Here is a 25,264-nt window from a genome sequence, read left to right on the forward strand (position 1 = left end):
CTCCTCTGGATCATCCAGAGCTGCTGAAATTCATGTTGCTCAAATTCATGTCCGTACATTTCCAGCATCAATCTGAGCACGACAGAAGCCAATATTCATGTCCAAGGTGGTCCAGGGGTACGAGCCTACGACTCTAGTCCCCTCAGATGACCGCGGTCGGTCTAGTATTATGCCATAAATCTTTGTGATTTTAATGCATCTTTTCCCCCTGTTGTACACAATGCCTTGTGTACGAATTGTGCTCTACAAATAAACTTGCCTTGCCTTACTTTAATCCACACTTTGAACTGCGGCCCATCCAACAGTGTGGTTAATTTATAGATTTTTACTGGCTTACGGCGACCGGGGGCACTCTAGCAGGAAGCACAAGCATTTGACACACTGTAGAAGAAGACATCAGTGGACAGTGGTCACTGTATTTTAAGCTTCAAAACGCTGTGTGTTTTATTACAATCGGACTCATATTCACAAAGAAATTAGTCTAATGAGGAAGTGAATCTAGACACACTGTGCAATGTAGAACCTGTCACATTGAAATTAAACTTTCTTGGCCAGACCTGACCCCTGCATCACTACCGTGGAACATATTTCTGTGTAAATGTCTCATGTTACAACGAAACACTCAGTGGCTAAGCATAAGCTCAGGAGCAGATGAATCAGATGTGAAGGTAGTTACACAGAGTAATGAAGGACAGAGGGGACAGAGGGACAGCTGTGATGTGTTTCTGTTTCTTCAAAATGCTGAACCCGGTTCAAAAGACAACTGGCATGTGTAAATATCTCATGTTACAATGTGGACACCTGCGGCTTATTGACAGGTGCGGTCTGTCGTACAATTTCTTGTTTCTTTTCTTCTTTAAATTTCGTTGGAGCGGCTTTTATTCTGGAGCGCTGTATAGCCCGAAAAGTCATATCAACTCAAACCAATCAAATACTGATTCCGATCCAATACCAATGAAGGATTCATGAAATAAGCCTCTCCTTATTGAGTATTTACTACTCATATTTACCATGCATGTAATAAGTGCATGTTTGGTGCATGGTGGATGTGTCTGTTGGCCTTACTCCACACAGTGAGGTCCATGTCCTTCTCGAAGTTGCCCAGTGGGAAGGTGCTGATCTGACAGCTGTAATGACCCGCGTCGCCCAACTCTGTGCTCATGATGATCAGAGACGAGTCCACTGTGGGATCACTGTTCTTAAAGCGGACACGCCGAGACCACGTCCCAAATGCTGCACACACAACACACAAGTCATTTATGTGAATTCCGTTTTTTTTTTTTTGGTGGAAGGTGAACTTTGAAGTAAACTTTTATCAAAAGAAAGAAAACAAATGCTGCAGGACTAAAAGGACATACATAAATAATTCTAATTCAGGACAGATATTATGCATTATTTATTGTTGTTGACCTTTAAACGTGTGCTTGTGTATTTTTACTTTGGCATTTCACTTTTTTCAACTTAAAATAATTACTCTACAAAAAGCAGAAAAATCAAGTTTGAACTTCCTGAAACTTTTTCTACGCTGGATAAATCCTGGATGAATGAGGGATTATAATGACTTCAGTCAGATGATGACTTATGGACTTCAAAAAAAGAACAGAAGACATCTAGATCTGCACCTACGACGTCATAAATTGGAATGTTTTAGTGAACCTCAGAGGGGGGAGGACTAACTAAACAAAATTAATTTAACAAGCAGGAATTAAGGTAAATACAAACCCAGGTGTGTTTTTATTCAAGAAACAATGTTAGAGCAGGGTTAATTTGTCAAGAAAAAAAAATCTATTTAGCATATATTTTAGATGTTAAATTGCAATATTGATCTAAAACGACTTAATTAAAAAACATGTAAGCTTATTTCTGGGTTGAAAAGCGCTATACTGATTTGAGCTGGCCTCTTTATGGTACGTCACCTTTGGAGCTAGCGAACAACTATTTATTTTCTTTAATCTGTCCCAAAATGGCTACTCAAGAAATAATAGAAATAAATGAATGAAATAAGGAAGAAATAACTCAGTACTTAGTTGTTATTTAAATTTCACTGTTGGTTAAACTATGTGAGTGCAACTTGATGAGTCTCACCAGTCTGGCCATTGAGGTGGTGAGCGAGGATGATCTGCTCCTTAGTGCCGTCACTCTTCTCTTTGCTCCACGTCACCTGCACTGTGGTCTCCTTCTGGGAGGGCTCGTACACACAGGGCAGCACCGTCTCCTCCTCAGCCAGGGAGCGCACTGCGTCTCCGGGAGGGACATCGCTGAAGTCTGCCCACACCGCTGCAACACAACAACACAAAGGTCATGATGTAGGGATGGATATATCAGCGCTAAAGTCAAAATATTCTATTGTTCAGTGTGTCCGATGTGTGACTTTAATATAGCTAAAGAGGTGGCTGTATGTTTACATAATTATTATAAAAATACAACAACTTCACTCATTTGAGGACATGTCTACAGATTAAAAAATATGGGTCCAGTCACAACAGCAAGATGAGTATAGAGCTCCTTCATGTGGCGTCAAAATAGGTCAGAAGAAAGACAGAGCATTTTAGAGAAGATCCAGATCGACAGAGAAGTGGATTTCTGCAACTAAACGGACTATAGTGAGTCAAGACTCACATTAATCCAGCTACAAATGTACTATTGCTGATTTAACCATCATCTCATAACGATTCAAAATCTTTAATAAGATTGTGAATTGGCAATGGTATTAACTATTGATCTGTTAATTAAGCGAGAGAGAGAGAAGTTTGAAGAGAAATGATCACCAATCCCTTTAAAAACAGTCAGTTTAACAGTTTAATTGATTGTTTAATACAATCACAGAGTATGCATGTTTTCAGAATATCAGATCATTTTAATCATTAATATCAGTAAACGTTATATAAACCATATGACATTATAAGGTGTAAAGTGAATCAGATGTCCAGATTTTGCAGATTTAGGGCACAAGTGATGCGATCTAAATTCTTTAAAAGCTCACTTGGACCAGGTGAGGGTCGCTAATGTTTCATCTGATACCTTTTAAAGATGCATTGTTATTTCATTTAATCTTCATTTAATCAGTCACACAGGATGAGCTCAGAGTAGAGCTGCTACTCCTCCACGTTGAGAGGAGCCAGCTGAGGTGGCTCGGGCATCTATTCCTGATGCCTCCTGGACGCCTCCCTGGGGAGGTGTTCCGGGCACGTCCCACCGGAGCCCCGGAAAAGCGGAAGAAGATGGATTGATGGATGGATGGGCTTCATTTAATGACAAAGATAAACTCCAAAAGCAAAATGTTTTGCTCATTGCCATTCCTAGCCGCTGTTTCTTACCCTGCCCCTGGGGGCCTTAACAAAAATAGTCATGTGGTGCAGGAGCTCTATTGTTAAAGTACTAGTGTAAAAAATGTAATCAACATACGGTGGGCGAGATATCAGTTCCTTGCTTGACCAGCCAAGACCACACACTTTGACAATACTTTACTAAGACATTTTGGTCTGGAATCATATCCTGTTTGATTTTCAAAGGCCGTGATTGAGCCAGTACGAGACACTCATGGTGTCTGAACAAACATGACAACTTAAAAAAATCAAAAGTCAACAAGCAAAGAACTAAACTCTATTAATCTGAGGTAAATTAATATATTTTGTTCTGAAGGAGAATATTTGAGAGGGTCTTCAGCATTTGAGAGACACGTGCTACAAATTAGCAAAGGTCCCGAGTCCGGTCCGAGACCGTCCCAAGTTCTGAGAGCTTTTTTGACGCCCCCTTATGCTCTGAATCCAGACCCTTCTTCATTTGAAAATAATAACACTCAAAGTGACCAAAGTGCTTCACAATAAAACATCAAGGCAAAACAAAACATGAAACAAAGTAAAAATACAAAATACAAAATGTATTTTGTAATGTAAGTGTTAAAAGGAAGTCTGAATAAATAAGTTTTAAGCCTCGATTTAAGTTTGGGCTAGCAACAGAGAAGGCTCAATCCCCCCAATATTTAAGTCTGGCTCTGGGGACTTCCAGCAGAAGCTGATTTGTTGACCTTAGAGCCCTGCTTGGGTTTCGAGCAGACAGAAGCTTGGCCGGATAAGGGGGTGTTTTTTTATTATAACAAAAGAAAATCGTGATTATTATATTTTCTATAATCGAGCAGACCAACTGGGTCATTCATAGACCAATACTGTGATTGAAAAAAGAAAAGAAAACAGTCTTTTTGTATAGGAATACATCTTGTTTTTCCTTTTGTAGTAGGAAGTATCTTTGTCGGTTGTTAGTTATGTCTATATTTGATTATTGCGACATTATTTACATACAGTACATGCTTCCTCCACACTCTGAAGCCTCTTGATCACCACAGTGCCAAGCACTTAATAACTGGTGACGGGTATCTCACTAATCATTATGTGTCGTATCAAAAGTTTGGTTGGGCCTCTCTTACGGTTCGCAGAGAATAGCATTGTCTTCCCCATAATTTCTCCTGGCTTCTCAAGATCAATTGTAAGATAAGATAAGATAAGATAAACCTTTAATGTCACACAAGGGGAAATTTTGTTGTTACAACGCAGTAGAACAGGAGGAAAAGACAGATTATAGGAAGTTTCAAAAACACACTCAATTCAATCAAACACACAATTGTAAACTATCAGACACGCTCACAATAGTACATTCAATTATCAGTCCCTAGAGTGAACTGAGCTTTGAAAGATGACTTCAGCTTTTATGCTTCAGATAAAAGGAACAGGTTCTATAAACTGGTGTGACTTAATCTCAATGAGATTTAAAGAACATTCAAGAATCCATCACATCTATGAAAGAGCAACTACAGAAACTGAGTCTGCTTGGACGGTCACGGTAGACTCAGAGTTGAAGTGAACAGACAAAACAGACTAACCACAGAACTACAACAACAGATTCTGGAAGGCACAAACAACATACTGGACAACCAATGTAGAAGTATGGAGCGGCACTATTATAATACACAGAGAAAAAAACTAAAGTTATCATTCAACATATTGGTAAACCAACCTGAAATTGAGGGAGAATGACATCGCATGGGCTGTTGAGTAGGGTTACCAAAACACTGGCCTATTGTTGCAAGAGTCACAAACTTAAATTGTTATCATGGACCGAGCCAAGGGCAAGAGCTATGGAGCACAAGCTTTTTGGAGAGTGACCAATTTCCTCTGAAGATTGGAGTCAGAAGTACGTTTTTAACTTTGCATCAAGAAAGTTACATGCTTTAACTTTTGCAAAACCTGCTTTTTTCTTTTTCAGATAAAAGTTGGCTGAAAACTGATGGCAGACTCAACATTGCTAGATTAATTTGAAATTTCTGGAAGAAATCTGTAGACTATAAAAGATACAATAGGATCAAACTTTAAACTAGAAGAATTATATCAAAGTTTTCACTATTTTCTTTCTTCTTTCACAACAGCTGTAATCCTCCTCTGTGTTTGCGACCACAGAACTGAACAAAGTGTTATCTGTTGGAGACATGTTGTTGGACAAGTCCATCAAGACGCAGAGCAAAGAGGTGTCTGAGTATGGAGTCTGGACTGGGACAAACAAGGCCCCCATACAGCAAAAGAACCACCAACAACTGTTTGGGAATATTCTGCACCTGACTGGACGACAAGTGCGTAGAAGGAAAGGCACTTAGCTGAAGTCTTCAGAAAAACGACTGCACACTTTCTCACTCTTAATTTAAGATTACTTTATAAAGATGACATTTTGGTCCAAAAGTTATAAGACTTCCTACTCTGCAAATGACGAGTGTGCTGCTCGTGTTTGGTCGTTTAGATATGATCAATGTTCAAATTATGTCTAGCAAATTGAGTTTAGACTTCATGTAATGAATAAAGAAAGATGACAATATTGAAAAGGATAGGCTAGGATAGGATAAAATGATCAAGCAGGAACATTTTGTAATATTAAGTTAAGTAACATTAATCTAATAATAAGAACGTGTTTTGGGATATTGATACAAAGTGAAAATTTCTGTAAATTAATGTTTACAGAGTTCAGACTCAGCCTGCCTAAGTCTGCTCCAGACATGTAGTTTTGTGTCTGAGTTGCCATAGCGACTGAGACTAAAGTGAGCATACTTTATGAAACCCAAATGATAAGTCACACTTGGCCATTTGAGTCTAGCTTAGAAATAAAAACTGTTTTATGAAACAGGCCTGTAAGTCTGAAAGAGGACTTTGTACTTGTGAATGAAGAAAAACCTCAAGGTGGCAAGCCAACAGAATAATTTTTATTTAAGACGGTAAGACTCCCCACAAAATGTGCAGAAATATCACATCATTACATAACATACATCTGTTAATTGTTTATTTTGTCAGCTTATATTGCAGCATTTTTGTTTTTATTATAACAATATAACAAGTGTTACAATTTTGCATATCTTCAAAACAACATTCACGGAATAATGTTTAATTTAATATAAGGCCCACGTTTATTTGAATCCACTAATCCACAAATCTAGTAGCAGGCAAATTTGAAAATAAAATCCAAATCATTGGTCAATAACGCAATATGTTCAAATTAACCTATCATGAGATCAAGTCAAATCTAATAATACAAATACAGGGAAAATGCAAAAAACAATTGTGAGCTTTAGACTGTCTAGCTGTCAAAGCTGATGGTAAAAAAACAGGACTACAAAGATAGAGGATAAAAACACTTCAAGGACCCGTGTATCACTAATGTACCTGAACCACAGATTGAAAGCCATACTATTAGTCAAGGCAACAAGATTTATCGCAATCAAATCAGAATCTAAATTTGAATGGTCCCAATTAGCAGATATCCAAGAGGGCAATAATTTAAGTTAGTTTATTTTCTCTGCAAACAACAAAATATCCTATCTTATTATCTTGTATTAGAATGAATATTTTCAGTCAAATGTTATTGCTACTTGATGTGTTTAAAATAAGTCTTATACACACACATGCACGCACACACACACACACGCACGCACGCACATACACACACATGCACGCACACACACACACAAGCACGCACGCACGCACAAACACACACACATACGCACACACACGCGCACACACACATACGCACACACATGCACACACACGCACACATGCACACACGCACGCACACATGCGCGCACACACACGCGCACACACACACACATGCACACACACATGCACACGCACACATGCACACGCACACATGCACACACACATGCACGCACACACATGCACAGACACATGCACGCACACATGCACATGCACACACACACATGCACACACACGCGCACACACACATACGCACACACATGCACACACACGCACACATGCACACACGCACGCACACATGCGCGCACACACACGCGCACACACACACACATGCACACACACGCACGCACACATGCGCGCACACACACACATGCACACGCACACATGCACACACACATGCACACACACATGCACGCACACACATGCACAGACACATGCACATGCACACACACACATGCACACACACATGCACGCACACACATGCACAGACACATGCACACACACACATGCACACACACAGACGCACGCACACATGCACACGCACGCACACACACACACACATACTTATTATTCATTATTAAAGGCCTACAATTTCCAATGAAACTACATTCCTCCTCAGCACTCAGATGGGCCAAAGCTTCATGTAAATATTAGGATTAGCACAAACTAAACCATGTGACGCTAATAGGCCCACTTAGCATACAGAGCTAAATAAAAAAAAGAAAGGAAGATGATTATTAAATACATTTGAAATAACTCCTAATATCACATTGTAAAAAAAAAATCAACTATAAGGCATTTATGTGCATCATGTGAATGTAGGTTAATAGCAATAGCCCAAGGGATTTTAAACTGATATGTTGATGATTCTTCTTATGGTCGGTTAGCACATACTGCTAGCACAGATAAAGAGCTAGTTTTGACTTGTTGATGAGTTGAATGTGGACTTGGACTACACAAGAGGAGGATTCTGTGGTTTGAAGATTAATCTCTGTACACATTGGCCTGTAACTGTTACAAATGTGTGAGTCATAACATAATTCAAATTCCATACAGAAATATAAGGAGTAGAGACTTTATAAAGTATCACAGATACATGGTTCGTGTCAAGGTCATTGATAACTGAAACTAGAAATACATTGCAAAACAAACATTAGGGCGTACCTTAGCCTTATACTCTGTTTACTCCAACTGTCTAATAAGGTTAAGGTAAATTGTACCTTGTGCTCTTCATGTAACTCATTCTTACCATCTCCAGATTTTTAGCTTTATCTAGACTACCTAGATGGAAGAGTAGCCTATTGATGCTTTTGAGACTCTAGACCATGATGATGTCATACAGCTGCAGGAAAGAGAAATTCATTCCTATCAATTACATGGGCAATCGCTAAGTTGATTCAGTCCACCTGGTCATCCGCCATTGGGATGGATACCAACTGATGCCAAAGGCGAAGAAGAATTATATAAATGCAGGTCCATTAATGCCCGTTGGGACGTTTGGGGCATGGGTCCCTGGCCAGCCTGGCGAAGACGAAGAAAAAGAAGAGTCGGGTCTGCGCTGTGGGCGGTCTGGAGAGACAGGAGATGGCGGAGGAGAGTGGATTGATGGTCGGTGACGTTCTGGACGGCGAGGAGGAGCAGGCTTTACTGGCTGCTGGTGCCCGGAAACGTAAAAAGTCCCTTAGCTCGTCCGAGGTTTCAGGACGTGAGCAGCAGGGTGAAGCTGCTGATATCGGGGATGAGAGCAAAGTGTGTAAGGTGATCATAAAGCTTGCACAGGATAATAATCCTTTAAGGAGTGGAATCCGTTTGCATTGACAAAGAGTCTATATAAGGCGGTGGGAGAGATCAAGAGTGCGAGAGTCCTTAGGGATGGCTCGCTGCTGGTTATGTGCACAGACGCGGCTCGGCAAAGGAAAGCGATTGGGGGTAAAAGTCTGGATGGAAAGAACATTCTTGTTTCGGACGCTGAAAGAAACACGGTCAGAGGAGTTGCCTACGACGGTGACTATGGATGACGTAAAGAAAAGTTTAACTGGAGCTAAGGTAGTGGACGCTAACGGTTGAAAGTAACCCAGTTTGGAGAGAGATGTGACAGCCTGTTGATAATGATAACACGTGAAGGGAAAGGCCTGCCTAGTGAGGTGTTCATTGGGTACATGTGCCATGGCGTCAGGCCATATGTTCCACCTCCCCTGAATTGCTTTAAGTGCCAGCGCTTTGGGCATATTGTAGCGGTCTGCAGAGGGAAGCAAAGATGTGGTAAATGTGCAGGAGATCACGAGTGTGGGAAGTGGACGAAGGAGCAAAACTGAAGTGCTGTAACTGTGGGGAAGAACAAAGCTCTGCCTACGGGGGATTCAAGTTTAGCAAAAGAGCTGCTGAGGTGCAGAAAATTAAGGTCTCTCAAGGTATATCCTATACAGATGCAGTCAAGAAAGTTTCAAGTAATGAGGTTAAAGTAAATACAGAGAGAGGAGCCAGCGCTGCTCCCAGCCAGAGCGAAGTGAGGGAGGGAAGCCAGCGTTGCTCCCAAGAAGTGTGAAGGTTCCAAGTGTGGAGGTTCCAAGTGTGGAGGCTCCAGAATTAATGAGAATACCTTGGTTGTGGATAGAGAGGATTTTGTACTCTTTATGGTGGATGTTATAAACTATGCTGCTCAAACTCAAAAGAGAACTGAAAGGATCAGGATCATTGCTAAAGCTGCAGGAAGATTCCTTGGAACAAAAGAGCTTGAATGGGCAGAAATAGAAAACAGACTAAAGGCGCTGAATGGGAATCGGAGTGACGGAGGTCTACTTTTGGGGAATCAGAGTGATCAGAGTGAAGAACTAGAAGTGTGGGCGGTCTCCTGTCCTCGCCCAGTCTAGTAGATGCACGGCTGCCAAGCAACGACATCAGTGGAAATATCAATGCCTAAAGAATAAAGCTGTACGGCGGAAACACCGAACATCAAAGGAGAGGAAGATGAAGAAGAGTAATCCCTGAAATAAAGCCGGTCGGACTCTGAAAAATGAGAGAGCATGTCATAGCACACCTCATCTTTACCCGGGGCTGTCTGTTTTGCCTTAGAAAGTGCTCTCCTTAGCTCAAACAAACTAAACGGAAGGTCAAGGTCATCTCGAGTCGAAGGCTGGTGCCCAATCAGCTTAGAATTCTGGGCCAAAGTACTCTCCCTGTAGTGCCTTTCCGCAGGTGAGAGATTGTCAGAGCTGTGCACCGACACAAAGGTGCTGGCCAACAGTTCAGCTTTGTCAACGTCGCTGACTGCTTCAACACCATTCAGTATTAGGACCGGGGTCCCATGACGGCGCTCAACCCCATGCAACCGCTTAATCATCCCCCAAACATCCCCGAGACGCGTTTCTCTCCCAATTTTGGAACAATACCGCCTCCAATAGGCACTCTTGGCCGTTCTTACAGTTTTCCGCACAACAGCGCGGGCCCTCTTGTAGTCAATCAGGGCACCCTCAGTGTGGGTAACCCTTAGCCGGCGAAACGCCGCATTTCTCGCCCTAACAGCATAACCACATGCTTCATTCCACCACGGCACCCGCTTCCTATGTCCACTACCACCACTCTTAGGAATCGTGCCTACCGCTGACTGCGTGATGAGCGAGACAATTGCACTATTGAGAACATCCACCTGAGTCAATCCTCCTTCCCGCAGAACCCTAGAACCATCATCAGCTTTCCTCAGGAAAGCCCCCCAGTTCGCCCTTGCCAACTGCCACCACCTCTGGATCCTCGTCCCCCTGACCACACAGCTCCCAAAGCCAATCTCGGTGCGGACTAGATAGTGATCGCTACCAAAAGAAAGATTACCAAGAACCTCCCAACTACAAACACCAGCTAACTCCTTGGACACAAGCGTAAGATCTATTGCACTTTCCGTACCGGTCCCCATATCATAGCGGGTCCCACTCCCATCATTCAGACAAACCAACTCCCTTTGATTGATAAAACCCTCTACCACCTGCCCATACCTATCGGTACCACTACCGCCCCACAAAGCGCTATGCGCATTAAAATCCCCACACCACACGGCCTTTCCCCGAACATCCTTACCGATACTATGTAAGGACTCTGACGTCGCAGCTCGGGAAAACGATGGAGCGCATGGTTACCGAGCGGTTGGATTACTTCTTGGAGAGTCAGGGTTTGCTTCCCGCGCACCAGAGTGGTTTCCGTAGGGGCAGGAACACCATGGATTCCGTGTTGTGTTTGGAATCTGATATCCAGCTGGCCAGGGCTCAGAAAGAAAAGGTTATTGCGGTGCTCTTTGATGTGGAGAAGGCGTACGATATGGTTTGGAAGGATGGGCTCCTCATTAAGCTGCGGAAGTGTGGTGTGAAGGGTAAACTGTTTAACTGGGTCCGGAGCTTTCTGTCTGGCCGGCATATCCAAACCAGAGTGGGCGCTGCTTACTCTGGGGTCTATGAGGTAGAGAATGGGATCCCGCAGGGGAGTGTGTGTAGCCCTATCTTGTTCAATGTTATGATTAAGGACATCTTTGACGACGTGGATGGGTCTGTTGGGAGGAGCCTTTATGTTGATGATGGCGCTCTATGGGTGAGAGGGAGGAATCTCCGGTTTTACGAGGCGAAACTGCAAAGGGCAATACAGCAGGTGGAGCAGTGGACCCTGAAGTGGGGGTTTAAACTGTCCGTATGGAAGTCTAAAGTGATCTGTTTCTTCAATGGGCATAGGGACGTCTCCCTTCGACTGCATGGGCAGGTGCTCGAACAGGTCAGGGAGGTGAGGTTCTTGGGGGTCACCTTTGACGAGAGGCTTAGTTGGCGTCAGCACATTGATGAGGTCAGTGGTAAATGCAAAAGGGTGAATAACTTGCTTCGTTGTCTATCCGGCCAGGACTGGGGGGCCAGCAGAAGGTCGCTCCTGGGTATTTATCGGGCCGTCATGAGGGCGGCTATTGATTATGGCTGTATAGCCTACATGTCTGCGGCTGAGACTAACTTAAAGAAGCTTGATGTGGAGCAAGCCCAGGCCTTGCGCATCTGCTGTAGGGCTTTTAGGACCTCCCCTGTCTCGGCGCTGCAGGTTGAGTTGGGGGAATTGCCGTTGCGGCTCCGGAGGCTAGAACTTCTGTTGGCTTACTGGGTGAATGTGCAAGGTCATACGAGCTCTCACCCGGTGAGGGACTTTCTCAGGGTTGATGGGGGGCAGAGTGAGGCTGGCGGTATGGTTTTTAGCCAGGTAGGAAATGCGAAGGCGCGGCTTGCGGGGGTTGGTGATCTGCGTGTGAGCCCGTCGGTGGCTTTGTCTGCTATAGCTCCGTGGAAGTTTGTCCCGGCTCCTGTTGATGTTAGCTTGCATGGCAAGCTTAGAGGAGTCGCTGGGAGGGCACCGCAGTTTGCCGTTCAAGCGCTCATTGATAAGTACTCAGGTGATGTGTTTATTTATACCGACGGGTCTAGGGATCCTGAGAGTGGGCGTACTGGCGCCGCTTATTTTGTGCCTGACCTGGGGCTGGCGGTCAAGAAGAGGTTGACAGATCGCCTTTCTGTTTTCACGTCGGAACTCATAGCGATACGGTTGGCATTGGAATGGGCGGAATCTGCTTTGCAGTGTTGCGGCATTGTGGTGGCCTCTGACAGCCTTTCTGCATTGCAAAGCATTAAATCTGGGAAATCGGATTGCAGACAGGATGTGTTGAATGGCATCTTCTGTCTGCTGCTCTCCCTGTCCAGGAAGGATGTGAGGGTTTCCTTCATTTGGGTCCCTGCGCATGTGGGGGTGGATGGTAACGAAATGGCTGATGGACTGGCTAAGCGTTCCCTTCGGCGGCCATCAATTGATGTGGCGGTTGAGTTAAGCAAATCTGAAGTCAAGCCCGTTATCAAGAGTCATGTGGTCGGCCTTTGGCAGGAATTTTGGAGCCACTGTGTTACTGGACGGCATCTCTATCACATACAGGGTAGTGTGGGTCCTTGCGGGTCTATGGGCAGGAACGCGTGGGAGGAAAGGGCCTTCGCCCGCATGAGGATTGGCCATGCTGGACTCAATTGGTCACTGAGTAGGATAGGCAAGCATCCGACCGGTCTGTGTGGTCGCTGTCGGGTGCCAGAGACTGTCGAGCATGTGCTGATTTGCTGTGAGGCTTATGATAGAGAAAGGGCCGGGTTGGCCTTGTGGTTTCGGAATAATGGGCGGGAGTTCAATCTGCGGAACGTTCTGGCGATCCAGTCACAGGGTTTGTTGTTGTTGTTGTTGTTGTTGTTGTTTTATGGCAGTTGGCATCCAAGTGTTGCATTACCGCCAGACTTTATTGTATTATGGCTGTTGGTATCCAAGTTGTTGTTGTTGTTGTTGTTTTATGGTGGTTGACATCCGAGTGTTGCATTACCGCCAGACTTTATTCTTTAGACTTTGTCGTAGTCCTAAAAGTTCTTCTTCCAGTGCCTTGACTTCTCCTCAGACGTGTTACTTTTGTGTCAGGCTGTGGTTGCTTACTTATGTAGCACAGGGCTGGGTAAACGTTTATAGAGGTGGGGGGTGTTGGAGACTGAGCCGAGGATGAGGAGCAAGAGGATGTTCTAACGCGCTTTGACTTCATGGGCCTAGAAACGCCAAAGTGATGGAAGAAGGACTTCTAAAGGATAAAACGACAAAGACGTCCCGTGACCTCATGGGCTTTGTAAAACAACAAAGACGTCCCATGATCTCATGGGCTTTGTACTTCCAAAGCACCGAACGTCAAAGAGGGAGAGGAAGATGAAGAAGAGTCTCCCTGGAATAAAGCCGGTTGGTCTCTGACACAACAACTATTTACGGACTACGACAGAGTCTGAGGACTACGAAACGTCTGAGGAATAAAGTCTGGCGGTAATGCAACACTCGGATGCCAACCGCCATAAAACAACAACAACAACAACAACAACAACAACTATTCTAGTCACAAAGACATATCATGACCTCATGGGCTTTGTAACACCAAAGCAATGGAAGGTGTACTTTTACGGACTACGACAGAGTCTGAGGATAAAGTCTACGAAACATCTGAGGAATAAAGTCTGGCGGTAATGCAACACTCGGATGCCAACCGCCATAAAACAACAACAACAACAACAACAACATTCGGATGCCAACCGCCATAAAACAACAACAACAACAACAACAACAACAACACTCTGACGGGAGATGGCGGAGGAGAGTGGATCGGTGGTCGAAGACGTTCTGGACGGCGTGGAGGAGCAGCCATTTCTGGCTGCACGTGCCCGGGAACGTGGAAGGTCCCTTGGCTCGTCCGAGGGTTCTGGGAATGAGCAGCAGGATGAGGCTGAGGCTGTTGATGTCCGGGGTGAGAGCAGAGACTGTGGGGTGATCGTGGAGCTTGCACGGGATGGTGCATCCTTTGAGGAGTGGAATTCAGTGGCATTGTCGAAGAGCCTAGCTGTGGCTGTGGGAGTGATCGGGAGTGCGAGTGTCCTTGGAGATGGCTCGCTGCTGGTCGTGTGCAGGGACGCGGCTCAGCAACGGAAGGCGATTGGGGCTGGACGTCTGGGTGGAAAGGACATTCTTGTGTCTGATGCTGAAAGAAGCATGGTCAGAGGAGTTATCGTGGGCGTCCCTGCGGCGACGTCTGTGGATGAAGTTAAGGAGAATTTGATTGGAGCTGGGGTGCTGGACGCTGGGCGGTTGAGGGTGACCCGGTCTGGGGTGGGATGTGACAGCTTGTCGGTGATGGTGGCGCTTGAGGGGAGGTGCCTGCCTAGTGGGGTGTTCATTGGGTTCATGTGCCATGACGTTGGGCCATGTGTTCCACCGCCCCTGCGTTGCTTTGGGTGCCAGCGCTTTGGGCATGTTGCAGCGGTCTGTGGAGGGAGGCAGGGATGTGGTGGATGTGCAGGAGATCACGAGTGTGGGAGGTGTGACGTGGGAGCAAGGCTGAGGTGCTGTGGCTGTGGGGAAGAGCATGGCTCTGCCTACGGGGGATGCAGGTTTAGCAGAAGAGCTGCTGAGGTGCATAAAATGGGGGTCTCTCGGGGTATATCCTGTGCAGATGCAGTCAAGAAAGTTTCAAGTGGTGAGTTTGGAGTGAATACGGAGAGAGGAGCCGGCGCTGCTCCCAGCCAGGGCGGGATGAGAGGGGCCAGCGTGGCTCCCAGGGGGTGTGAGGGTTTCAGGAGTGGAGGTCCCAAGTGTGCAGGTTCCAGAGTTAATGAGAGTGCCCTGGTTGTGGATGGAGAGGATTTTGTACTCTTTGTGGTGGATGTTGTAAACTGTGCTGCTCGGACTCGGAGCGGAACTGAAAGGATCAGGAATAAAGCCGGTTGGTGTCTGAAACAACAACAACTATTCTAGTCACAAAGACAGAGTCTGAGGACAAAGCACTGGAAGTCAAGGCACTGGAAGAAGAACTTTTAGGACTACGACAAAGTCTAAGGAATAAAGTCTGGCGGTAATGCAACACTCGGATGTCAACCGCCATAAAACAACAACAACAACAACAAAGACAAATCATGACCTCATGGGCTTTGTAACACCAAAGCAATGGAAGGAGTATTTTACGGACTACGACAGAGTCTGAGGACAAAGCACTGGAAGTCAAGGCACTGGAAGAAGAACTTTTAGGACTACGACAAAGTCTAAGGAATAAAGTCTGGCGGTACTGCAACACTCGGATGTCAACCGCCATAAAACAACAACAACAACAACAACAACAACAACAACTACGAAACGTCTGAGGAGTGGGGTCTGGCGGTGGTGCAGCGCTCGGATGCCAGCCGCCATGGGACAACAGCAACAGCGACAACAACGGCAACAACTATTCTAGTCACAAAGACAAATCATGACCTCATGGGCTTTGTAACACCAAAGCAATGGAAGGAGTACTTTTACGGACTACAACAGAGTCTGAGGACTACGAAAAGTCTGAGGAATAAAGTCTGGCGGTAATGCAACACTCGGATGCCAACCGCCATAAAACAACAACAACAACAACAACAAAATGAATAAAGTCTGGCGGTAATGCAACGCTTGGATGCCAACCGCCATAAAACAACAACAACAACAACAACAACATGAAATTCTTACAAAAATATCTTAAAGGTAAATTCACAAATGTTGAACCTGATCATGTATCCCTCGTGTCCTGTTAGAAAAAACATCCTTATTTGCAATTAGCACCCTTTCACTCCACTGTCTTTGACGGCTTTAACAAATATTTTTTTTACCAGAAGCCTTCTAAATGCTATTTATTTATTTATATTTACACATGACACAGTTATATTTCCGATTTGACCTAAAATTTTGCCTGTTTTCCCCCAGTTTGACTATTTTTGTAAAGTTTATAATTATGCTTCTTAGTTGGACTTAATGGGCAGCAAATATTACATACGTAGAGGTAATTCCAGAACTGTCTCCTCGCAACCATTCTGTAAATGAGGCAAAATGCATATGAATTACACAATAGTTATGATTTGACAAACAATAACACCATATACCACCTTTATTTTGCTGAAGCCTGGCATATGTGCTGCTGCCTTAACCACTCGACAACCAGGCAGCACAGTCTCTGTATTTTCAATTACTTGTCGTATATTGACTTCACAAATCACATCACAGGGTTCCGTTTTAGAACCCAGCACTTCTCCCTGTATTTGAAAGTCTTATTTTTCCATACGTCTTCACAAACTGTGATAAATATCTACCATAGGTGCTAAACTACCAACTATCCTAACCAAACTAAGAGAACCTGTCATATGGACTTTAAGCGTGACACGGTGGCATAGTGGCTAGCAACATTTGTGAATGCACCTTTTAGATAATTGTTATAAAAAGTAAAATGTGATCAGTAGGGGAAATTGTCCCTTGCCCCCATTTGGGACATCATGGGACTGTGGCAAATTTAACTTGAATATTCACATAATCCAAATTCTATAATGATAAACTGGCTACTCTACTCTATCTTGTCATGTTGTTGACTTGTCCATAGATGGTGGCTGACCTCTGTGCTCTTTTGGCACCACAGATAGCATTAGCGTGTTTGTGAGTTTGCTACAAGCCTACTGAAAGTGTGATTCACTGGTTTACCATCAGCCTCACACCTGTGGAGGCTCAGACAAGTGTGTTCCTCCCTCTGTGTCATCAGTGTTACTCACACACAGCCACACTGGAATCTGCCACTGCTGCATTACTGGAATTACAGCCCAGCCTACATCTCTACTGCTAGCAAAGAGTTCAGTTTGTTGACAAGATTTAAGCACTTTGAACATGCTGTTTAAGTCCCAATGGTGCAGTATAAACTCTATCTTCAGCATTTATTCAGAAAATAAATGTGTGTAACATCGTATAAATTCAATTTCTTTGACTTATTCTCGAAAGCCCTGGCCTCAAACACAATGTTGACAATATACCTTGACACCTCCTGTCAAGGTATATTTAACATTTTCACATAATAATTGAGGTTTTACTATATTGCCAGTATATTATATATTAGGTGATCAAAAATTGTAATGGTGGCAATTAGAAAAGCACTGAGGCTGCAATTATTTAGGTCATCTGCTTAGAATAAAACCTGTGTGCTTAACTTTATTTAACAACTTAACTGCTATAGAAACACTAGGATTTGATAACTTGTTAAGGAGTTCATAGTTGCTTTTATTACATCTGTAGTGTTACTGATGTAATAAAAGGATGTTAACACTTTATTTAGGAACCACAAGTAAATGGCTTACTAATAATGAAAGGTATACAAAGTGGTTATTAATTAGATCTTTATTAATATTTAGCAATTCCATATTAATGTTTTTTCCCATATTGTCAATCTTTTACCATTTTACTACTATCAATATTCTATATGACTACTGATAACCATTATTAGAAATGGTTGACATTGTACATAATCTATTGTGCTATCAGTTAATTTAATAATAGCTGAGGTGAACAACTACAAACTAGTAGGTTTTAAAAAGTATCCAGATAATAATTACTAAAGCGATACAAACTAGTATCAAAACAATGGTGGAAATCCCATAAATCTGACCTTTCTTGAACAGTTTTAGAATGGTCTTAACAACTGTCTCAACATGATTTTATTGATGAACACAAATCAAAACCCACAAGGGGAATAACATCTAAATTATATTAACAATATATACATTATATTAATAATCTGGACAATCACATTACTAAATATATTAAGAAAAATGGGAAAAAGAAGATGACAGGCGATCAATGGGAAATATAACCCTAACCCTCAGTCCTTCCACTGAGAGCAGCAGCTCTTTGACTCAGATATTCCAGTTGACTTTAAAACAATGTTACTCGGATGTAGGACTCCAGCCAAGGAGATGATTAATGGCTGCTGCAAAAAAGGCCAGAACAATGAAGTGGATGACGGGGACAGAGCCAACTATCAAGGACTGGACTGAGATAATGTTGTACTTTCACACTAAACTTGAACATGGGCAGACACTGGAACAGATGGACTGATACAGGATGGGACCTATGCCAAACTAATATTTTGTTTTCTGAATCTTTCTTTAAAATGCTTCGGTTCTTGTTAATTTTGCCTTGCACTCTCTGGTTTTGTTCTGCTTGTGTTTACAAGTGTTCAGTTTTGTGTTTGTATAGAACATTAAAAAAAAGTCACCTCCTTGAACCGACACCTTAACGTGGTGGAGGGGTTTGGGTGCCCGAATGATCCCAGGAGCTATGTTGCGGGGGCCTCAAGCCCCTGGTAGGGTCTCCCAAGGCAAACAGGTCCTAGGTGACGGGTCAGACAAAGATCGGTTCAGAAGCCCCCTATGATGACAAAAAGAACAAGGCCGTTTACATTGCCCGGATCGGCGTCACCGGGGCCCCATCCTGGAGCCAGGCCTGGGATGGGTGCTCGATGGCGAGCGCCTGGTGGCCGGGTCTTACCTCACAGGGCCCGGCCGGGCACAGCCCGAAGGAGCGACGTGGGGCCGCCCTCCCGTCACAGAGACACAGAGACTAACTCTGGGGACATGGAATGTCACCTCGCTGGGGGGGAAAGAGCCTGAGCTTGTGCGGGAGGTTGAGCAATAGCGACTAGATATAGTCGGCCTCACCTCCACGCACAGTTTGGGCTCTGGAACCCATCTCCTCGAGAGGGGCTGGACGCTGCACTTCTCTGGTGTTGCCCGCGGGGAGAGGCGGCGGGCTGGTGTGGGCTTGCTTATAGCCCCCCAGCTCAGCCGCCACGTGTTGGAGTTCACCCCAGTGGACGAGAGGGTCGCGTCCCTTCGCCTTCGGGTGGGGGACAGGTCTCTCACTGTTGTGGCGGCCTACGGGCCGAACAGCAGTGCAGAGTACCCAGCCTTCTTGGAGTCCTTAGGAGGGGACAGTGCACCGACCAGGGACTCCGTTGTTCTACTGGGGGACTTCAACGCCCACGTGGGCAATGACAGTGACACCTGGTGAGGGGTGATCGGGAAGAACGGCTTCCCCGATCTGAACCCGAGCGGTGTTCGGTTATTGGACGTCCATAACGAACACCATGTTCAAGCACAAGGGTGTCCATCAGTGCACATGGCACCAGGACGCCCTAGGCCGGAGGTCAATGATCGACTTTGTTGTCGTGTCATCTGACCTCCGGCCGTGTGTCTTGGACACTCGGGTGAAGAGAGGGGCAGAGTTGTCAACCGATCACCACCTGGTGGTGAGTCGGATCCGCTGGCGGAGGAGGAAGCCGGACAGACTTGGCAGACCCAAGCGCATTGTGAGGGTCTGTTGGGAAGGTCTTGCGGAGCCCTCTGTCAGTAGGGTATTCAACTCGCACCTCCAGGGGAGCTTCTCCCATATCCCGGGGGAGGCTGGAAACATTGAGTCCGAGTGGACCATGTTCTCCGCCTCCATTGTTGATGCGGCTTCTCGGAGTTGTGGTCGCAAGGTCCCCAGTGCCTGTCGTGGCGGCAACCCCCGAACCCGGTGGTGGACACCGGAAGTAAGGGATGCCGTCAGACTGAAGAAGGAGGCCTATCAGGCCACTCTGGCTTGTAGGTCTCCTGAGGTCATCGACAGGTATAGGCAGGCCAAGCGGGCCGCAGCTTGTGCTGTCGCAGAGGCAAAAACCCGGGCCTGGGAGGAGTTCGGGGAGGCCATGGAGGAGGACTATCAGTCGGCCCCAAAGAAATTCTGGCAAACCGTCCGGCACCTCAGGAAGGGGAAGCAGTGCCTCACCAACACCGTTTACGGTGCGGGTGGAGACCTGTTGACCTCGACTGGGGATGTCGTCGGACGGTGGAAGGAATACTTTGAGGACCTCCTTAATCCCTCAGTCACGTCTTCCTAAGAGGAAGTAGAGACCGGGGACTCAGAGGCTGGCTCGTCCATCACCCAAACTGAAGTCACTGAGGTTGTTCGCAAACTCCTCGGTGGCAGGGCTCCGGGGGTGGCTGAGATCCGCCTGAGTACCTAAAGTCTCTGGATGTTGTAGGACTGTCTTGGCTGACACGTCTCTGCAACATCGCGTGGCGGTCGGGGACTGTGCCTCTGGACTGGCAGACCGGGATGGTGGTCCCTCTATTCAAGAAGGGGGACCGGAGGATGTGTTCCAACTACAGAGGGATCCCACTCCTCAGCCTCCCCGGTAAGGTCTATTCCAAGGTACTGGAGAGGAGAATCCGACCGATAGTCGAACCTCGTATTCAGGAGGAGCAGAGCGGTTTTCGTCCCAATCGTGGAACACTGGACCAGCTCTATACCCTCCATCGGGTGCTCGAGTGTTCATGCGAGTTTGCCGAACCAGTCCACATATGCTTTGTGGATCTGGAGAAGGCTTTCGACCGTGTCCCTCGGGGTGTCCTTTGGGGGGTGCTCCGGGAGTACCGGGTCCGGGGCCCTTTGCTCAAGGCTGTCCGGTCCCTGTATGACCGGAGCAGGAGCTGTGTTCGCATTGCCGGCAGTAAGTCAGACCTGTTCCCAGTGCATGTTGGACTCCGCCAGGGCTGCCCTTTGTCACCGGTTCTGTTCATAATTTTTATGAACAGAATTTCTAGGCGCAGTCAGGGGTCAGAGGGTGTCCGGTTTGGGGACCACAGGATCTCATCTCTGCTGTTTGCAGACGATGTTGTCCTGATGGCTCCATCAAACCCGGACCTGCAACATGCACTGGGACGGTTTGCAGCCGAGTGTGAAGCGGCTGGGATGAGAATCAGCACCTCCAAATCCGAGGCCATGGTTCTCGACCGGAAAAAGGTGGCTTGCCCTCTCCAGGTGGGTGGGAAGTCCTTGCCCCAAGTGGAGGAGTTCAAATATCTCGGGGTCTTGTTCACGAGTGAGGGAAGGATGGAGCGTGAGATTGACAGACGGATCGGTGCAGCAGCTGCAGTGATGCAGTCGCTGCATCGGACCGTTGTGGTGAAGAGGGAGCTGAGCCGAAAGGCAAAGCTCTCTATTTACCGGTCGGTCTACGTTCCTACCCTCACCTATGGTCATGAGCTTTGGGTAATGACCGAAAGAACAAGATCGCGGATACAAGCGGTCGAAATGAGTTTCCTCCGCCGCGTGGCCGGGCGCTCCCTTAGAGATAAGGTGAGGAGCTCGGCCACACGGGGGGAGCTCGGCGTAGAGCCGCTGCTCCTCCACGTCGAGCGGAGCCAGCTGAGGTGGCTCGGGCATCTGTTCCGGATGCCTCCTGGGCGCCTCCCTCGGGAGGTGTTTCAGGCATGTCCCACCGGGAAGAGGCCCCGGGGAAGACCCAGGACACGCTGGAGAGACTATGTCTCTCGGCTGGCCTAGGAACGCCTCGGGATCCCCCCGGAGGAGTTAGAGGAAGTGTCTGGGGAGGAGGAAGTCTGGGAGTCCCTGCTCAGACTGCTGCCCCCGCGACCCGGCACCGGATAAAGCGGCAGAAAATGGATGGATGGATTAAAAAAATATGAAAGAGTTACTTAAAAATGCACTGTTTCAAATGGCCTAGCCCCCCCAGACCAAGTCGCTTTAGAGCACTTTGGAAGGCTTTTGTTCTGTTTGTTGTTTTGTGGTAGAATGAGGCAGAGCTCTCGCTACATGAGCGGCTGATGAAACACAACACATAAACATGTTTTTGGGGGATTTGTTTGGTAATACAATCCAAATCATTCCTAGGTTATACTTTTCTGCAGATTTCTGCAATTCACAAAAATACTTTTAATAATACATTGGCTTTGGATAATGTTAGATGCAAGTTAGCATCACTGGAATGGGTCTGCTAAGCAGCTGCCGTTGCACAAATATAACCAATGTTTTCTTCAAAAATGAAATCAAAATCATCCCAGAATTCTTTTTCTATCTTCATTAGGCCAATCTTGCGATGCACAAAAAAGACTTTCAGTAATTTCATGTTTGTGGCGCTTGGATATGGGGCTAAAGCTAGAGTTGACAAAACAGACCTTCTGGTTTATTGCCATTTATTTCACTTTCACTCTTTATGTAATGGGTTGGATTTGGAGAGTGGTAGACAAATAGTAAAATTGTAGTCACAAACCCAGCACAACAAGCACCTCTGACCCGCTTCTGAGCAAATCAACTCAGAGCCAGAAAAGGTTTGTTGCAAAAGCCTCGGCCTTTAAACAAAACGGTGCTAAAGTTAACAGTGCCAATGTTTTGCAAACAGGTTTCTGTTTGGGGAGTTAAAACTCGTACTGTGTGAGAAGATGTTGGGTCCACATACATGTCCACAGAGATGCACACACACCTCCTCTGTTGTGTCCCTTGAACAGTGTGAGCAGGTAAACATATCCATTCATCCTCCATGTACAGTGTGCACACTCCCGTCATGAGCTCTCCTCGTATGAAATTCAGTCGCAAAGTGTGAGTTTGGGACTACTTAAAATCTTACAAAACTGTCAGCTCTGTTCATACTGAACATGGCATTTGGTGCAGGTGTAACCTGGGAAACAAAGCCCGTAACAAAAGAAACATACTGTGGTACTGGTTATGTTCTGTCTGTATTCATCTGCCTTCCCTGCATTAGTCCCAAGGAAATTTGCCAGCTCAAAAATGCAGGGAATTCAGCTTCATTCACACATGTCGCTGTAAATTCCCAGGTAAATTCCCATACTCCGGAGCGAGTTATATGTGAGATTATTATTTTCACACTTGCAACCGCATTTCATACTCCAGTGCAACTTATATATGTTTTTTCTTCTCTATTTGCATTTTTTGGCTGGTGAGACTTATACTCCGTCTTATAGTCCGGAAAATACATTATTTTCTTTTTATATAGGGTTTTTCTTTTTCCACCGGAGTTCTCTTTTTTCCCCTTGTCTTATCATCTTTAATTAAACCGCTCTGCAGGCCTAAAGCTACGTACAGACCGCAGACGCCTAATCGCGCCCGACGCAGAATTTGAGCGCGTGTACATTTGAAAGGTTTACGCACCGGACGCGCGCTCTGGACCCCCCGGGCACTATACACAGGCGCGCGTACGTCGCGCTCGAGCTCTCTGCGCACATGCGCAGTAGAGGTGTTGTCGGTGTGGCCTTTCATTGTGTAAAATTGCAGATATCGAGAGTGTTGTTTTCGGGTTTTTGGTTTGTTTCTGTCTCTGTATTCCACCATGAATACATCATACAGCTCCTTTCTCCCACAAACAGCCACAATCAATCGTTCGTCTGCCATTGTTGACGAACAAGGAAAAAGTGGCGCTCCTTGGGGAATTCCACGGGGAATACCGGAAATGCGAGGGGCAATACGTACGTACGTACGTCATTGGAGCGTCAGCTTTGATTGGCTGCTGCGGCGGCTGCGGCGCTTCTGCTGCAGAGACCTGAACATATCTGAGCGCATCGGCCGCCTCATATGCGCGCTCAAAGCATTGAGAGCTTAAGAAAACGCACCAAACGTGCCGCAAAAACAAAGAAATCGCGCCGCGGATAACGCACTACGTGCTCGACGCGCGTTTACTATAGACTTTGAATGTAAACTGGACGCTTCGGCCGCGGCGGTGTGGAAGCCCCTTAAAGCAAGTCAGCACCTCCTGGAAGTTAGTACCTCTCATTGCCCCCTTCAGACCCCTCAAATGAAGCAGTACTTTTACACAGTGGAAACACCACTGCTCTGCCACGTACTGCTCCTATGGAAATGTCCCTACTGAGAACCCATCTCTCCCACTCTGGACCTATACGATTATATTACAGGTGCTTTTTCTTTTCTCAGAAATACCTTGAAAAACATGCATTCATTCTGTGAGTGGGCTCACCTCCCCACAGATCTAACCTATAACTTGGCCTGGCGACATCTGCTTGCCTCATTACAGAGATTAATGCCATATTGTGTGTCTGTCGAGGCAAATCAACAGGAAGTGAAGGGGGAGGACACAGCCAGCCTTCACCCTTACACACTGTTCTGTGCCCACACAAACAATTTTAAACTCCAAACCACATCTGTGCTGCATTCACGAAGAATACAGTCACCTAGTACTGTAGTGTGAGTGATGTTTTTGCCTGGTCTTCGCATGGTCTAAAGCTGTACCCTCCTCCCACCCAAAAGGATGCTCCTGCTAAAGGAAAAGAAGGCAACAACAGCAACCAGTTCAACCTGATCCATGCATGTGCTAACAGCTATAGCAATGCACACCATGTGGAGACCAATAAAGCAAGTAGATTAGAGTTGTAAAGGAGGAACAGGAAATAGGGTGATAGAATTAAACCAGATGTATGGGCCTCCTTGGAAGAGAGGCACATACCCACAACATGTACTTTGGGTGAGGTTCAAACAGGTTATTTTAATCATTGGAATTATTTTGTATGAATTGCTTATTGGAGAACATAGGAATTTATTCTTAAAGACACAAAAATGCTAAATAGTCCTTTTTTGAGCTTTTACCCATGTTCTAACATTGCTCCCTCATAAAGAACATACTTGGAGTTTTTTTTATAGCTTTATTCACACTTGTTTGATGAATCTTGCTTGGTAAGTTACTGAGCCTCAGAAAACACCAGCTTTTTACGTCAAAAGTGGAGAAGTCCATAAATCATTGTTCTGAGCATTTCTGCCTTAAACCACGTTCATTACAACTGTGTGCTTACATTAACATGTCAGGGGTAAGCTAGGTTTATTTATTTCTCTATGCAGTTCGCTTTGCAGCCAGTAGTGCGAGCTATAACAACATTTCTGACATGAAAAACTGATAATATGCTTGCTTTTGGTAGACCACTATTGTTAAGTACTTAAGAGCAGGTTTAAAGGACAATAACAATACCAATAAGGACCATAACAATACCAATAATGCATAAAATGTGTCCTTTAAATGAGCTTAATTTTCA

The 25,264-nt window shown here is 45.5% G+C and overlaps 1 protein-coding gene across 1 annotated transcript in view; it reads right to left on the reverse strand.

Moving 5' to 3' along the window:
* nectin4a (nectin cell adhesion molecule 4a) overlaps positions 1 to 25,264 on the reverse strand; it is a 49,016-nt gene that overhangs the window by 22,773 nt on the left and 979 nt on the right. Inside the window, exons 2-3 of the mRNA XM_072458499.1 lie at positions 2,086 to 2,277; positions 1,066 to 1,233 (exon numbers count right to left, since the gene is read on the reverse strand). Coding sequence (XP_072314600.1) covers positions 1,066 to 1,233; positions 2,086 to 2,277 — 360 coding nt within the window. The remainder of the gene's footprint in view (positions 1 to 1,065; positions 1,234 to 2,085; positions 2,278 to 25,264) is intronic.

This window comes from Eucyclogobius newberryi, unplaced genomic scaffold, assembly GCF_026437365.1.
Source record: "Eucyclogobius newberryi isolate DKJ021-1_F unplaced genomic scaffold, fEucNew1.0.hap1 SCAF_22, whole genome shotgun sequence".
Classification (NCBI taxonomy): Eukaryota; Metazoa; Chordata; class Actinopteri; order Gobiiformes; family Gobiidae; genus Eucyclogobius; species Eucyclogobius newberryi.